Genomic DNA, 17819 nt, shown 5'->3' with positions numbered 1-17819 from the left:
AAAGGTTTGATTATGCAGTATGTTAAATGAATTTAAATTAATTGAAATTTAAGTACTAGATATTTAACTTTTATTTTCACAGAGATTAAATCATGAGGTAGGTAGAATTTCAACTCTAGGATTCTGGTTAACATTGATGAAATCTATAATGGCAATATGATTAAAGGACTTGGATAGAGGTTTCTTTTATTGTTACTACTTTAAATACCACCAAATCCAAAGCCTATCTTCTATTCACTTCTAATATATAGCAAGTAACTTTTTTCTTTTTATTTTCTTTTTTTAAAAAAATTTATTTATTTATTATGTATACATTCTGCCTCCATGTATGCCCGCATGCCAGAAGAGGGCGCCAGATCTCATTACAGATGGTTGTGAGCCACCATGTGGTTGCTGGGAATCGAACTCAGGACCTCTGGAAGAGCAGCCAGTGCTCTTAACCACTGAGCCATCTCTCCAGCCCTTCTTTTTATTTTCTTAAAACAGGGTCTCACTGTGTGGCCCACGCTGGCCTCATGTTCACTACTTAACCTAGGCCTCGAATTTATCACCTTCCTCCTACCTCAGCTTCCCAAAGTGCTGGGTACGTGGGGCTCACTACCACACCCAAAAGTCAGAATTATAATTTCAGTTTCTTATACTTTCCAAACTTTTTAAATTTCTATATAGGTTTGAGATATTCACATCTACAATATTTTCTAAAAAAGAAATTATCTTTACTTAACCAGTATATCCTCCCTCCCCTCCCCTTTCCCCCATGTATGTAATTAACTGGTACTGAACGCAGCGTCTTGTGCATACCAAGCAAGCACTCTTAACCCTGAGCTTCATCACCAGTCCACCAACATTATTTTAATGACTGCTTCATTTTTTATTTTTGTTCATACTCAACTATAACAATTGCCCAATCTTTAAGTCAAAAACAAAATAAAAAGTATATGATGTACTCTTACTTGGTACATACATTTTTTGCAATGTAAAAATAAAATATTAATTGCTAAATTTCACTCAACCCAAAATAGTAATTCTATAGTAGTAAATTTTTATAAAAGTACCTAAATTAAGAAATACTAACAAAAGATACTGTAAATCTAAGAAATCCACAGTAACCAAGTCTGGAAAACTTTATTTACATTACCTTGTGAAACAACAAGTTGCTAAACTCTGGCTAGAAAGCAGTCAACAAACCTTTTTATGGTTCGAAACTCTCCTAAGGTTGTCCTCCTCAATATGAGGGAGCTGCAGAAGGGGAGACTTAAACTGCTGGAGGCCTTGAACAGCCATCTGTGAAAGCTTCATACAGTTTTCTAAGGATGCCAAAGTTGGAGCGCGAAACTCCCTTTCTTAGAAAGAACAGGAGAAAAGAAACAAAAGGGCTGCACTTCTTAGACTTTCATTAAAAGGAGTAAAATCACACTAACATTCAACACCTAAAATTCAAGATCAAGATATTGAGTTTTCCTTTAAAAACTACAGAAGCATTCAAAAAATACATAAACTTGGTCAAGTGTGTATTACTCAGCAACAACCATTAATTTAACAAAAGTCTCTGTATCAACTCCAATAATGATAAAATATCAGGCACTATCAGTAGTACCATGATGTGGTGAAAAACATCTGTAATCCCAACACTTGGGTGGCAATCCCAGCACTCATGGGGCTGAGGATGCTTTCAAGGCCAACGAAGGCAATGCAGTAAAATGCTGCCACAAACACACAAATTCCCAAGCATCCTCAGCTGGGCACAGTGGAGAATAGCAGTAACCTTATTGCTTAAGAAGCTAAGGCAGATTTGGCTACAAAGCAAGAACCTATCTCAAAAATAAAAGAGTAACTAAATATTTTATGTTTTTAAAATGTATTTTTATTTTTGCATTTTGAAGGCAGCAAAATCTCCCTATGGAGCCCAGAGTGGCTTCAAACTAGACCTTTGCCTCAGACTAACAAGTGCTGAGATTACAGGTGTAATCCATGTTTTGCTGAAATTCTTTGTATTTACAAACTCCAACAACAGTAAATAAGGAGATATTTTCAATATTCCCAATGTACTGTAACATTGCCAAGCACTAAAATCACCCACAACAACAAACTATAATGTCTCCTTTTTTTAGCATCTTCTTTTCCACTAAGAGCCAAAATTTCCTTTTTTTTCATACACACACACACACACACACACACACACACACACACACACACACACAAATTACACATCATGCCAATTAAATAATTATTTGAAACTCACTTTTAAAATACAAAATAACTAAAAACTATTCAGAGGAAAGAAAAAATTCAAATCACTAAAAAATTAAACAATGAAAAGAATGAAAAAAAATCATTAACAAATCTGAGAAACCTGATTGACCCAGTATACCGAATTGTAATTAAATACTCATAAATCTTTAAACTGTAAAATATACTGAGCAAATGCTTATAGGAAAAAGTCCAAATTAATTATATTTCCTCCTCACCTTCACGGCTCCTGGCCATTATTATTAGCTGGCAGATTACATTAACCATTTCTTGAAGCAGAGCAGGACATTTTTTCAGCATGAACTGTTGATCTGAAAAATAAAACAAAACAAAACCAACCCTGAAATAAACCATTATAATCTTACAGTGAAAACACCTCTCCCATTTGAAGGTCAAGCTAACACAAATTGTCCTGGCCCTTAAGTATTTCACATAGTCTCAGAATTTTAATGTTCAAATGAATGTTTCTCCTCAACATCACTGCAAAAAAGTAGATACCATTGCTAATACAAGATGTAGCAAAGTCAAATTTTAACACAATGGTATAATTATATACTTATTATAGCCATTCCTTATTTTCTTTAAAACAATCCTAATCAAAAATTCATTTCTAATCTTGCTATCTTTGAGAATATTCTGCTTATGCTGTTACGTTTCTATAACTGTGGGTTAATACAAAGACCAAGAATGAGAATAAAATTAACTAAATACAGGAAAAGAGGAGGAGGAGGAAGTTAATTAAGGGAGGGGGGAGACTTAAGTTTGTAAAAGCCCTTGCTGTCCAAGTCTGACCACTGAGTCCAATTTCCAGAAACAAGCAAAAACAATGGGCTGGCAAGATGGTTCAGTGGTTAAGAGCATTGGTTGCTCTTCTAGAGGACAGGTTAAATCCTAGCACCAACATGGTGACTGACAAAAGTCTGTAACTACAGTCCCAAGGGATCTAATACCCTCTTCTGGCTTCCTCAGACACTGAACACGTATGATACATGACACCACTGCAGGCAAAATACCCATTACATCAAAATAAAACATAAATTAAAAAATTTTAACAATGGGAATGTGGCTAGATGACAGAGTATATGCATAGTACATGTCAGGTCCCAAGTTCAAATACCAACAATACAGATAAATAAATGCTATTATTATTACTATTATCCATTTGAGGGGCTGGAGAGACATCTCAACAGTTAAGAGCACTAGCTACTCTTCCAGATGACTTGAATTCAACTCCACACCCACACACACCCACACACACACACCCACACGCGCCCCCCCCCACCCCCACACACACACACACACACACAAACCCACACAGTGGCTCATAACAACTTGCAACTGCAGTTCCAAGGAATCCAATGTCGTCTTCATGCCTCTGTGGTACCAGGATATACATGAAGACAAATAAAATTAACTTTTATAATAAAGTCCATTAAATTTGGTACTCAACCTAAAAAGCAAGTCCCCTGTATAAGAGAAATGACTAGCAAAAATGAATATGCCTATGTATATGCAAAGAACATTAGTAACAAAACTAGTCATTTATTTCAAAAAACTCCAATGACAAAGCCTAAAAATGTTCCTTCCTTGTACCCTAAGCATCCTTCCTAGCACTAAGTACCAAACTGTCTTATTTGCAGGAGTCCTGGATTGCATTCATTAGCTGAACAGTGATGGGGTGGTTAAGATTTCATTCAGAAATAACATTTGTTTTGTTTTGTTTTGTTTTTAGGATGACAAGTTTTTAGGTTTCAACTGAAATACTACAGCTAAAAAGGAGATGATATTCAAATCAATGATCTCTCTGGAAACAATTGCAATTGAACCCATGGCCTTTGTTTTAAAGAATAGATATTTCAAACACTTATGAACATTTAGGTAAAGATGAAACCTACTTTTCTGTAGCTACTATTGAGAAATGGGAGAAATAATGTTGGATTAAGAGTGTCAGATATTTGGTGTGGGAAGTCCTTCTGTATATATGTTGCTTTTATTGGTGAATGGTTTTAGCTACTGGCTTAGCAGAATAGAGCAAGGTGGGAATGCCAAGCAGATAGAGGAGGAAAGGAGGAAGAGTCAGGGAGATGCCATGTAGTCCCCGAAAGAGAAAGACGTGAGCAAGCAGTCAGCCAGAACCTTACCGGCACGTCACAAGCCTTGTGGTAAAATATAAAATAATAGAAACGAATTAATTTAAGATATAAGAGCTGGCTAGCAGTATGTTTATGCTATTGGCCAAACAGTATTATAATTAATATAGTTTCTGTGTGATTATTTCAGGTCTGGCTGGCCAGAAACAAGAAACCTCTGCCTAGAGATATTTGCTGTAAATCTACTTGTATTCCTCTAAAAAGCTTTCAAGTTCTTTTCTCAAAATCACTGGGAACCAGACATGGTGATGCACATCTATAATCTCAGTCCACAGGAGGCTGAGGAAGAAGGGCCTTCAGCTTGAGTCCAGCCTGAGCAACAGAGCAAGCTCAATAACATCCAGAGGGACAAAACTGACACTGTCTCAAAAAGCCATTTAGGAAATGTTTTAACTAACCTGCAATTATTAAACATTTTCTTTTTTTCTTTCTTTTTTTTTTTTTTCCAAGACAATGTTTCTCTGTAGTTTTGGTGCCTGTCCCAGAACTAGCACTTGTAGACCAGGCTGGCCTCGAACTCACAAAGATCCTCTTGCCTCTGCCTCCCGAGTGCTGGGATTAAAGGCATGCGCCACCACCATCCGGCATTAAACATTTTCATACAGAATATTCTGACCTTGAAATAATAATTTTTACATTTGCCAAAGCATCTGATGTAGACTTTCACATGATTTGTAAAGTAATTACATACATATAGATTTGTTTTTTTGTTTGTTTTTTGAGACAGGGTTTCTTTGTAGCTTTGGAGCCTGTCCTGGAACTCGCTCTGTAGACCAGGCTGGCCTCGAACTCACAGAGATCTGTCTGTTTCTGCCTCCCAAGTGCTGGGATTAAAGGCGTGCACTACCACCACAAGGCACATATAGACATTTTTAAAGGAACATAAACAACTATTTGACTGAATAAAAAGAACATCATGTAAACACTAAATCACCAAGACTACTTACATCTGTTGCCTTGGTCCCATCAAAACCCTTTAAACATCAGAGTTACAAATACCTTCTTCCAGGGTCTCAGGAATTTTCATTCTAGCAAGATGAGACAGTAAAAGAACTCTGGCCTTAAGGCTATATGGACAGGTAAGTGGAGGTTCATTCTTCTTTAAATTTATGCTGCCAATTTCTCTGATTAGCTAAGGCAAACAAAATAATTATTCAGAAACATATCATGAATCATTCACTTTTTTACTTTATTGCTCATCAAGAAATGTATAAGATCAGCCTAACCTGCGGTATTAAAATATTATCTGTTGGCCTGCTTGTGGCATCTTTATTATATTGAGGATCAAATTCAGATGCTCCAGATAAAACCATGACGAGACCTATGAAAACAAACAAATATAATGGTAAATAGATATTTGCTTATCTATTAATTTCTCTTCCTGAGATACCTCTAACAGTAAAGCACCTTTCTAACCATGCACAACACAATGCCGAAAATCACCTGGCTTCCACTACTGACAACTAAATTAGTATCTCCTACTAAAACAAAAGAAACTGTACTTTTTAAAAATGTACACAATAGTTACCTATCCCAATAAGTATAAGTGCTCATCAGATTAAGGGCACAAAGGACTGGAATAATTAAGGTCATTTAAAATAGCATGTTTCTATACTATACTATAAGCATGTGTTCCTTAGAAGCCTACTAGAGAGCATTAGAACTTCATTAGAACGTTGCATGTAAAAGAGTGCATGTAATCTCCCTTCCTGTCCCTTGGCATGCGCATGTATGTCTCTGTCTCTCTTGTCTCTCTCTCTCCTTTCTCTTCTCCTTTTCTCTCTCTCTCTCTCCCTCCCTCTCTCTGCCCCCCTTCTCCCTTTCCCCTCCATGACCCCCGAATAAACATTCAACATGTTTAAAAAAAAAAAAAAAAAGAGTGCATGTAAGTAAGGCTGGGAATAACGAATTGCCAAGAGTGAGAGATTCTCTTTATTTCATGACTTCTCAGAATATCAAGTAAACAAAAATTCTGGAACCTTGGAGCGTTTTATGGAAATGCACATGATTCCCGGCCACATGTATCATTACCCCAAAAGCTCTAGGACTGACACTATGACCACCAATTTCATCCTAACCGTGAATATCATCTTCCTTTAATAGAGAAGAGAATACACAGGTGATAAACAAAAGGTGGGGCTACAGATGCTGACGAGTCGAGACTACAGTTCTAGAACTTCCTGGCTAAATGACCAGGGCTATAGTCTTATTTCTCCTTGTACTTCAGTTTGTTCAGATGTGTCCAACACACAGCAGGCACAGTACACATGTGACCTATTACTGTGCAAAAAAAAAAATTGAGACAGGGTCTCACCATGTAACTTTGGCCTGGAACTCAATATGTAAACCAGGCTGGCCTGGAACTCATAAACATCTACCTGTCCCAACCTCTCAAATGCTAGGGTTAAAAGCACCACACCAGGCTCAAAAATTTTATGTTGGGGGAAGAAAAATAACTGTTCCAAAGACAGCTGAAGAAAATGTAAATAAATTCACTAGCTAAATAATGCTTTGTGACAGAATTATATGCGTCTAAGTAACACTCTCAGAAACCAAGTACCCCATGGGCAAAGCAGAGCACATAAACTATTTTTTGTAAGTAAAATCCTATACTAATATTTCAATTGAACGTAAGGGTAATATATATGCATAACAGAAAGTAATACTCATTCTTTTCTATAGCCTATATTCACTATACATAGTGAAAGGGTTCAGACATTTGTTCAACTAGATCATCTGTTTTGACCATATCTACTGCTCCCATTCCAGACAGTACTCTTCCTTTTCCCAGACAGTCTTGCTTCAACTTTCATGGCATATATGTATATATCTCTGTGTGTGTGTGTGTGTGTGTATACATTAAAAACCTAGGAGCTACTTGAGAGAAATCATGTAATGTTTAAGTCTCATATTTTTTCACATAATAGATATCTATTGGTTAATCAATTTTCCTGAAGCTTTCCTAAGTTTGTTCTCCCTTGAAACTGAGTTTAAAAAAAGATGGTTGATTATATATATATTATTAATATATATATATATATATATTTTAATCTTCCTTATCCATTTAACTGTTGACACCTAGGCATATTCTACAACTTGGATATTGTGTACAATACCACAGTAAACACAGATGTGGAGACATCAGACTTAGTTTCCTTTTGGTGTATTCCCAGAAGTGGTATAGTATATTATATGATAACTCTAAAGATTTTTGAGGAACTTTCATGTATAGTGGCTGAACTAACTTACATTCTCTCAACTACATCCTTGCCAGGTTTTGCTGTTTTCTTAATATCAGCAAGTCTGACTAGAGTAAGATAGAATCTTTCTTCCTTTTGAAACACTGAACCCCTGGCTGGCCTGACTATGTAGATCAGGCTGATATCAAATTTGTGGCAATCCTCCTACCTCTGCCTCTTTGAGTACTGGGATTATAGGTGTATACAATCACAAGAGGTCTTTTAATTCTTTATGTGTTCTAGAAATTCATCATCTCTGAGTTGTGGCTACCAAACATTTTCTCCAACTTGTAGGCCAACTCCTTACTCATTTAACTATTTATTGCTTTGCTATATAGAAACTTGGTAATTTTATACATTTTCATTAATGACATAAATTAGTCACCTGAGAAGAGGGACCCTTAACCGAGGAAACACCTAGATCAGACTGGCTTGTGGGTATGTCTGTGTAGGCATTTTCTTTATACTGATGGAGGAGGTACCACTCCTAGGCAGGTGGGCCTAGGCTGTATAAAAACAGTCACTGAATGTAAGGCTGAGAGGGAGCCAGCCAGTCAGCAATGGTCCTCCTAGTCTGATTCAATCTAATGAATAGAATCTACTAAAATAGAAATAGAATCTACTATAAAGAAAAGAAATATATATCAACATATAAATGACTCAGAAAGCAATACAAAAAACAGCAGTTATTTAGGTTTACTTACGTTTCATATCCATATTTCGAGTTTTATAAACAAAGTATGTATAAATCTGAGTTGTACGTATTAGAATCTGGTCTCCACTATATCGTATTGACCGATACCACCAAGAGCCCTAAGCACAAATAAAATTGAACAAGATACAAAGCATGAAAAATGATAACTGTTAAGCTTGAGGCAGCACAATGTTTTTTGTGAATTTTCCAAAAATTTACTAAGAGCATTGAAGTGCTTGAGCGTGTTCCATATTTCAAGTAATTTACTCAACAAATACATTGTCAGGTACCTAAACACCAACACAAATCCTCAGGCATGATTAAAATACTTTAGGTTTTAGGCTGAAACTGTTTAAAAGATAAAACAAGAAACCACCCATTGCTATAAGCAAATAAAGTGGTTTCTAATACATAATTTTCTAATCAACATTTGATAAGTGTAGAAACCATTTTTTAAATTTTAGTTAGCTAGTTAGTTAGTTTTTCGGGGCAGGGTTTCTCTGTAGGTTTTTTGGAGTCTGTCCTGGAAATAGCTCTTGTAGAGCAGGCTGGCCTCAAACTCACAGAGATCCGCCTGTCTCTGCCTCCCAAATGCTGGGATTAAAGGTGTGCGCCACCACTGCCCAACAGAAACCATTTTATAGCTGACATATTTTTGTTCATAGTCTCATGAGATTGAATCTTACACAACAATCCTATGAAGAGGTCAAGACAGATGTATAACAGGACTCATGGAGCCACACAAGCTCCAGGATCAAAAAGAACACAAAGGAATGATTGATGAAAACTATAAACTTTTTGGTAGCTCTGCATTATAGCACTACACAGTTATTTTTTAAAATGAGGCAGCTGGGGGTTGGGGATATGCCTTAGTGGTTAAGACCATGTACTGTTCTTATAGAAAACCCACGTTCTGTTCCCATCACCCATATCAACTAGCTCATAACCACTCCAGCTCCAGGGGATCCAATACTCTCTTCTGGACACATATGCTCATGTGCATATACCCTACATACACATACATACAATTAAAATTAAAATAGGCTGGGTATGGCAGTGCCTTTAATCCCAGCAATCAGGAAACAAGAGTAGGCAAGCTTGAGGACTATCAAGTTCCAAGCCAGCTAGAGTTAAGTACTAAAATCCTGTTTCAAACAATAACAATAATATCTTTAAAAACAAGAGGCTGCATTGATTAAATTCTAAGAATCAAAATCTTATGGAGCAACCACCCCCCAAAATTAATAAAAAGTGGTAGAACTTACCACCACAACAGGAAGGATAACCATAAATGCCAATCCATATACAAGCAAAACCTAGAATTTAAGAGAAACAGCTGTGCCTTGATCTGGTAAGTTAATACAACACTCAGACTTACAAAGAGAACCCACTATTAAAAGCACTCTCTATTTGGTCCTATATAATGCAGGTACTACCTTTTTGGGTTTTTGTGGACAGTGTAGCTGAAGTACAAGCAGACTGCAGAGCTTGTCCTAGGTCATACAGGTTAACAGTGTTACTATCTTCAAACTCTAGAACTTTTGTCTGCTATGCAAATCACCTTGCAATTTTCTATGTACTGATACAACATAGATAACTGCAAATGTTTTATAAATCTGTCTCCCTTCCAGTCAAGCAATATCTATATTCACCTCTTGCAAGTCGTGCTGTGAAATAAATTAAAAGTCCTTACAAACTAAGTCCAGTGCCTAACTGCAAATGTGCCATTTCATTATTTTTATTTGATAATAACTATTGAATTTTCACCTACAGCTTCATCTGAAATCTGTCGGCTATCTTTCCCTTTTCTCTTATTCCCACAGTAACCCTAAATACGACAGATGCACTTACAAGCAGTAAAGTATAGAAAATTACCAATTTTAATGTCACAAAATAATCATTTTCAAAACAAACTACAGCTTGCTTTTAAGGTTTAAAAAAAGGCTCCTCAGACCAACAAGACAGCTTAGTGGGTAAAAGCACTTGTTATTAAGCCTAACTACCTGACTTCCAGCTCCAAGCCCCACATGGTAGGACATAACCAACTCCAGTAAGTTATCCTCTGACCTCCACACATATGCTGTGGCCTGGGCAAAACCATCCCATCTTTGCGTACACACACAAAGAGAGGGGGGGAGGAAGATTTAAAACTAATAAGAAAAAAATAAACTAAAAAGCAAAATAAAACAGTTCCTAGATAATTACTTTCATAAAACCTCAAGTAATAAATCATCAATCTTTAAATAATATATTAGGCCAATTCCTGATGTCTTAGGGCTGCAGCAACTATCAGTGATGGAAGTACATCTGATGTCCACACCTTCCCAGTATGGAATAGGTATGTTTCAATTTAACATAAAGTAGCTTAGTCTGAGTAAAGATGAAATGAATATGTTAAACTATGAAATCACCTCTGAAAAACATGGGTACCATAAAACCTAACAGTTCTCAACCAAAATTAGGACACTACACAAAAATACTTTCAAAATAAAATAGTAAAATTTAAAGGTTTTAAAATTACATTTAGGATACACTGTTGCATCGCTTCTCGGCCTTTTGGCTAAGATCAAGTGTAGGATACACTGTTGCTAGGCAATGGTGGCACAGTCCTTTAATCCCAGCAAGGGGGGCGAAGGGGCAGAGGCAGGCAGATCTCTGTGAATTCAAGGTCAGTCTGGTCTACAGAATGAGTTCCAAAACAGCTAGGGATATGTACAGAAAAACTTTGTCTCAGAAAAAAACAAAAACAAGCAAGCAAACAAACAAACAAGAGAATATTGTCCTAAACCTGTAGTGTCATATGAGAACCAATTCTTTCTCGTTATGTAGCTTTCAAAACACAGTAACATTTAAATAGCATGTGAGAGTTTCTTTGTAAAAAACTTTCATTATATTACACCTTAATACAGTATATAACAAAAATATATCAAGAACATCAGAATAGGCTTTATTTAAATACACTCACCAGAATTGAATTTTTCTGGTCAACTATCCAAGCTGGTAAGGCAATTCCAAAGCTTGTAGCTGAAATAAAATAAACCATTTTTCAAAAGACTCTACTTTCAATTTTATTTATCTTTATCTCAAAATTGTTGTCCCTCCATTTCCCAAAAATCCTTCAAGATTATATTACATATATCTCCATTATACAAACTTAAAAGAATACACCCAGGCTTTTGAAAGACCAGGGCAGAAGTTGACACTAAAGTTCAAGGTCAGCATGGATGAGTCATATCTCAAAATAAATAAACATATGAATGTATATTACAGAATGGTGTGTTTATGAAACTTCATAGTTTTCAATGAAGAAACTTTTCACATTTAAGCTTCATTTTCATAGAAAACCCAAATTCTTTCATGCCTTGAAGTCATAAACACTATGAAAATGCAAGATTTAGTACAGAAAAATTTTTGCATGTGTTAATGGTGTGCACACATCCATGCATGTTTATATGTGGAGTACATGCAGGTGCCATGCATACGGTAAACAATGTTTTTATTATTTTTAAATTATAAGTATGTGTTTGTATCTGTGAATAGGTATATACCCATGAGTACAAGCACCCCCCAGAGACCAAGATCAGATCTCTCTGGAGCTGTAATTATATATAGGAAGCTTTGAACTACTCAACACGGTACTGGGAACTGAAGTCTTTGGTTTTTTCTCCAACATAATATTTTTATTGATTATTTGGGAATTTTACACAATGTACCACAATCATACATACTTCCCAGTCTGTCAAGGTCAACCCCCTTCACCCAGGTCACCCCAACCAAAAAAAAAAAAAAAAAAAAAAGAAGGAAAAAAATTACCAAGTCCAATTATGTTGGGTACTGAGTCTTTAAAAAGAAAAATGAAGTAAAAAGTAAACAGAGAGGTTGGAAAGACTGCTCAGTGGTTAAGAGCACTTGCTGTCTTTCTGGTTATGAGCCTAGCCTTTAACATGAGCCATCTCTCCTGTCCCAGCTAGCTCATCAGTTAGGAGCATTTGTTGCTCTTGCAGGGAACCTGGGTTCAGTTCCTAGGACCCCAAGGGTGGCTCACAACCATCCATAACTCCAATTCCAGGGCATCCAACATCCTCTTCTTTTATATACACATCAGTAAAACACATAAAATAAAATAAATTGGAAATAAAAGAAAAAGGAATGCTTGTTGTTCTTTCAAGACCCAGGTTTAGTTCCCAGGACCACATGATGGTTTGCAATGGCCCCATAACTCCAGCTCTAGGAAATCTGATCCCCCGCCTCTTTCTGATCTCTGTGGGCATCAATCATATATGTGGTACACAAACAAACATAAGCGAAACATATATATTTTTGATGTATTTATTTACATATACGAAATGATTTTTAAAGAAGTTCAATTTATTCATCAAACTCCTTGTGCTAACTCTCCCATAAAGAGAAAAATCAATATTTCTCTTATTCTAATTAGTATTTTCATAATATACAATACTATCAACATTTCTGTATTCACCGCACCTTGAGGCCCATCTGGATTTCCAAATTCTTCCCAATTTTTCCGAGACTCTTCATCTGTTAAACTATCATGAAGAAAACAAGATATCAAAATTAGGTCATTCCCAAAAAATAAGTATTCATTAGACAATTAATACCTTTGTTTTTAGATTTATTTATTTTACTTGTGTGGGGGGGGGGTGTGCGTGTGCACATGTATGTGAATCTGAAGCATGATTAATAAAAACTTGGTCAGAAATTGGGGTTCAATCTGAAGATCTGAAAAGTAAAACAGTCAGCCTCTGGTTCTTACCTTGACCTCAGTCTGAAATGGCGATCCTGCCTCCCGGGATCTCAGAATGAGACTGTGACTGAGAGTTGTCCTTTGTCGTCCCATCATCATTGTCCTTGTGCCCCCCACCCTTTATTCCTCTCTAGGGCTGGAATTAAAGACATGCACCACCCAATTTCTATGGCAACTAGGGTGGATGCTGGGATTAAGGTGTGTGTCATTATGGATAAAATGATTAAAGATGTGTGTTACCATAATCTGGTCTATAAGGCTGACCAGTGGGACTGTTTTAATCTCAGATCTTCAGACAGTCCTTATTTATAAATTACAGTTGAAATGCCACTACATTTCCCCTTTTTGTCTAAAACAATAAAATAAAAAAGGCTATAACATAAGAAAACTATATACAATAAGTACAATGACTATATATAATATTTACAGGCAATAAATACATCAAAAATATCTAGTCCATTTGCATTTAACAAATTCAGAGAAAATATTTTATATCTATCCTATCTTGGTGAGTCCAAAGTCTTGTACCTAATTTACTTTCTATCATAACTTGCTTTCTGTGTCTGGTAAACTACAACTATATCTATCTAATCTTCAACTCCCTCAGAGATCCAAGAAGGAAATAATATTAACTGAGTAAGCAGGAAGTGCAAGCAAGTGACTTCCACAAATTTGAGTAATGACAGAAACAGGTGGCCGCCTAGACAGTCACCCAAAGTTCTTCTGCAATGGTGGGGCATCCATACATGTTACTAATTCCTAGACTTTGATACGAATTCCTGATTAGCTGAAGTTTAGCCAATTAAGTCAGATAAAATTCAAAGACTATTTGCTACATCTTCTAAGAATATAAGATTTTAAGTGACTTTTATTTATTTCATTAGTCTATTTTCTAAAATTTCTCCAATGAGCACATTAATAATCTAAAATATAGTAATTAATTCCAAAACAGTGGCACTATGTTCTCAAGATGTAAACATCACCTGTAAAACTTCATTGTTGTAGAAAACAGGCACTTCTAAGCCGAGTGCCAGGAAAACTAGGAAAATACCTTCTACACAAGTGCTTTCAGGTTAGGCAATATAAAAGTGACAGAATGATTTTCAACACCTAAATAAAATGTAAGTGCTGACCTGGCCAACAGCTCAAAGCAGAGAATTAAAATGGCTTTATTTCATATCCCAGTATACATCAAAAAAAATCTCAACTACTCCACAAATCTGACAATGCTTGGGGGAGGAGAGAGGATCTTAACAGCCAAACCAATCCTAGACAGAAAGAACACAACCAGAAGCACCCTATTTTCTAACCTAAAACTACACTACAGAGCCACAGTGATAAAGACAGCATTGTACTGGTACAAAAACAGACATTCAGATAAACAGAACAGAACAAGAAATCAGAGATAAACCCAGAGTTGCTTTGATAAAGGTGTCAAAATGTCAAAACCACACACTGAGCGGGTGGGGGGGGGGGGGGGGAGTCTTTTCAATAAATGGTACTGGCAAAAGATGAACTACACCTGAAGAATGAAATTAGACCCATATCTCTCACTAAACACACACAAAAAGATAGAAAAAGAAAGCGAGAGAGTGAGTGAGAGAGAGCGAGAGAGAAAACAAAAGAAGAAAGAAAGAAAGAAAGAAAGAAAGAAAGAAAGAAAGAAAGAAAGAAAGAAAGAAAGAAAGAAGTAAGAGAAAAGAAAACCTTGAGGATCTTTGGGTTTGAGGTCACACTGATCTATATATTGAGTTTCAGGTCAGCCAGGGCTACAAAGTGAGACCTTGTGTGAGGGGGGAAGGAGGGCTTATAAATGTCTAAGTATGTATATGTGAATAATACAGCTTTTTCTTTTTTGAGTGGTGGGAAATCAAACCCTAGGGCTTATGCACACTTGGCAGGTACTTATTTGAGCTCTACTCTCAGTGCACAAGGTTTCTTAACAATAACAATATATCTTACCTATGTCTACATCTAGGTCAACAAGAGAATAATCTGAAGTTCTGAAAAGATTCTTAAGAAGGTTTGGGAGGCAGAGCAAACACACACTTTAAAAATTCATAACTCACCAGAGCAGTGGTGGCGCACACCTTTGATCCCAGTACTTGGGAGACAGAGGCAGGTGGATCTCTGTGAGTTCAAGGCCAGACAGGGTTACAGAATCCCAGGACAAGCTACACAGAAAAACACTATCTCGAAAAACAAACAAACAAAAATCTGTAACTCAGGTTGGTGAGACAGCTCAGCAGGTAAAGGCACTTGATCCCAAGCCTCCACACATTTGCAGTAACACACACATACAAATAAATAATAAACAAAAATCTACATCTCAACAAAAGAGTATCTAACAGAAAAGTAACTAGAAATAATATAATGAAATTCTGAAAGAATACCAAAAGTAAAGCACTTAAAGTAAATATTAAACTCGCCCTTAAACAGTTCAAATGAGAGAAACACACTGCCAAAACAGGTGAAATAAAGCTGGTTTAACAAAAGCCTCAAAGAGAAAATAAGACTCAAACACACCTCTTCTATTCAGGATTCTTAGAAAACTGCTCAATAAAACTCAGCAGCAGTTACTACATTGCGGTGGTTTGAATGAGAATGATCCCTATAGGCTCATGTATCACTTGTTTCCCGGTTGGCAGACTGTTTAGGAAGAAGTAGTAGGTGGTCTTGTTGGAGAAGGTGTGTCGGGGGGTAGACTTTGAGATTTCAAAAGGCCATGCCAGACCTCATCTTGCTCTCTCTACCTCCACCTTTCAGATGGAATATAAGCTCTCAGCTACTGCTCCAGTACCATGCCTGCCTGCCTGCTTGCCTCCATGCTCCTGCTATGATGATCATGGACTAGGCTCCTCAAACTGCTAAGCAATGTTTTCTTTTATAATCTGTCTTGGTCACAGTCTCGTCACATCAAAAACAGTAACTAAGATATACTTAATTAAACTTAGCAAAATCAGTTCTTTAAATGCCAACTCTGAGTAACTTACGTTTTAATTAAACTACCACTTTAGAGCTTCTGAGGATGTCCATAAATATCGGGTTCAATATACCTGGCGAATATTTAATAAAAATGTATGACATTCATTTTACTTACTATGATTTTAAAAAAGAAAGTATCTTTACCCATTTCTTTAAAAAGTATAAAAAGCCCTAGAATACTTACGCTGCATAAGCTTTTGCTATCCTCATGAACATAACTTCATCACCTCCTTTATCTGGATGATATTTAAGTGACAACAAGCGATATTGTTTCTTAATTTCTGCTACTGTTGCTCCCTAAAAGGAAAACTTTGTTAATACATAAGAACACAATGCAGTAAGAAATAGTCAACCCTATTTTTATCTTAAACCATGAACTACTCAATATTCTGACAAAAAAGTAACATTTTCTCCTATACATTTTGTCTCTCAAAACTTCATCTCATACATATACTTCTTTTGTTCAAGTAATTATTTTTATCAAGCATTTAACTATATGGCATGCAACATACTAGTTACTGATGGTGATGGTACTGAAACCATGTAACTCTACTTTTCAATAAAAGTGCACTGGCTTTAAATATTCAAAAACAATCAAGAGTAAATGAATACAGTTAAGTCAGAGATTTGCTTTCTTTATACTCTGAGCAACATCTCACTTCATCTGCTTGTCAGTATCTTAATACTAAATATTTTAAAAAGAAGTGGCATTGATTCTCAATCTCATCTTTTACCAATATTTTGGATCATTTTTATTTCCCCACATATTTTTTTTTTATTATACTCTTGGTGGCCATGATGATTATTGTAAAAAAAAAACAGACACTGGGCTGGAGAGATGCTCAGGGGTTAAAGTTCATACTGCTCTAGTATGAAATTTATCTAGAAAGGATGCACAAGTCTAGTTCCCAGCATGATCAAACTCTGAGTAGCTTCAGGGGACCCAGCACCCTCTGCAGGCTTCTACATTCTCATGACAAACCCACACTCACACATATACACACATATATACACATATATGTATATATACAATTAAAAATACAATATAAAAAAGTTTTTAAAAAGAAACAATCAAATAAAAATTCTATTATATGCAAACTTTTCTTCTACAAAGGAGATGTAGATGAACATTCTCCTTAATTTGTATTTTATCAAGTTCAAAACCAAGCTATCCACTGAAGACAAAGCTTAAAACCACAACCACTAGACTCTGTCTGCCTACTGAACTGTTATAGGACCCAGTTCTCCCAGCCTTTTTCTCTCTCTGCACTACCTCGAGTTCCAGTGTTCTATAGAGGTGTATCAACCAAGTTCAACCAAAATCTCAAAAAACATACTCAAGGATAGCCTAATTTCAAAGATAATGACAACAGTTTTCTTACAAGTACCCCAACTTTAGACTTAAGATATTTCATGTGTCAATCAACATAAATGTGTTTTTAAAATATAGTCACTTCTCTTCATCAAGTAATCTTAACATTTTACCAGTTATAAACTAATACTTACTAGTAGCAATCAACAACAGAACAAACATATTTAAATGATAATGAATTAGATCTTTTTTTAAAAAAAAAAAAAAAAAAAAAAGTTAACCGGCAGTGCTGAATAACTGGCTTGGATAAAAGCTGGTACTGCCCTCCCTGAGATTCCAAGTTCAGTTCCCAGAACCCACATCAGGCAGCTTAAAACTGTCTGTTATCTCCAAGGGATCCAGCAGCCTCCTCTGACCTGAGTAC

At 36.1% G+C, this 17819-nt stretch overlaps 1 protein-coding gene across 2 annotated transcripts in view; it reads right to left on the bottom strand.

The window, feature by feature from the left end:
* The window catches only part of Sec63 (SEC63 homolog, protein translocation regulator), a 79100-nt gene that overhangs the window by 25723 nt on the left and 35558 nt on the right, over positions 1–17819 (bottom strand). For both annotated transcript variants that reach the window (XM_038338724.1, XM_038338726.1), the window contains exons 4-12: positions 16268–16380; positions 12819–12880; positions 11299–11357; positions 9599–9649; positions 8344–8452; positions 5627–5721; positions 5400–5532; positions 2469–2561; positions 1189–1343 (exon numbers count right to left, since the gene is read on the bottom strand). In XM_038338724.1, coding sequence (XP_038194652.1) covers positions 1189–1343; positions 2469–2561; positions 5400–5532; positions 5627–5721; positions 8344–8452; positions 9599–9649; positions 11299–11357; positions 12819–12880; positions 16268–16380 — 870 coding nt within the window. The remainder of the gene's footprint in view (positions 1–1188; positions 1344–2468; positions 2562–5399; positions 5533–5626; positions 5722–8343; positions 8453–9598; positions 9650–11298; positions 11358–12818; positions 12881–16267; positions 16381–17819) is intronic.

The sequence above is a fragment of the Arvicola amphibius genome, chromosome 8 (genome assembly GCF_903992535.2).
Source record: "Arvicola amphibius chromosome 8, mArvAmp1.2, whole genome shotgun sequence".
NCBI classification, from domain to species: domain Eukaryota; kingdom Metazoa; phylum Chordata; class Mammalia; order Rodentia; family Cricetidae; genus Arvicola; species Arvicola amphibius.
This window is presented reverse-complemented; position numbering and strand designations above follow the sequence as displayed.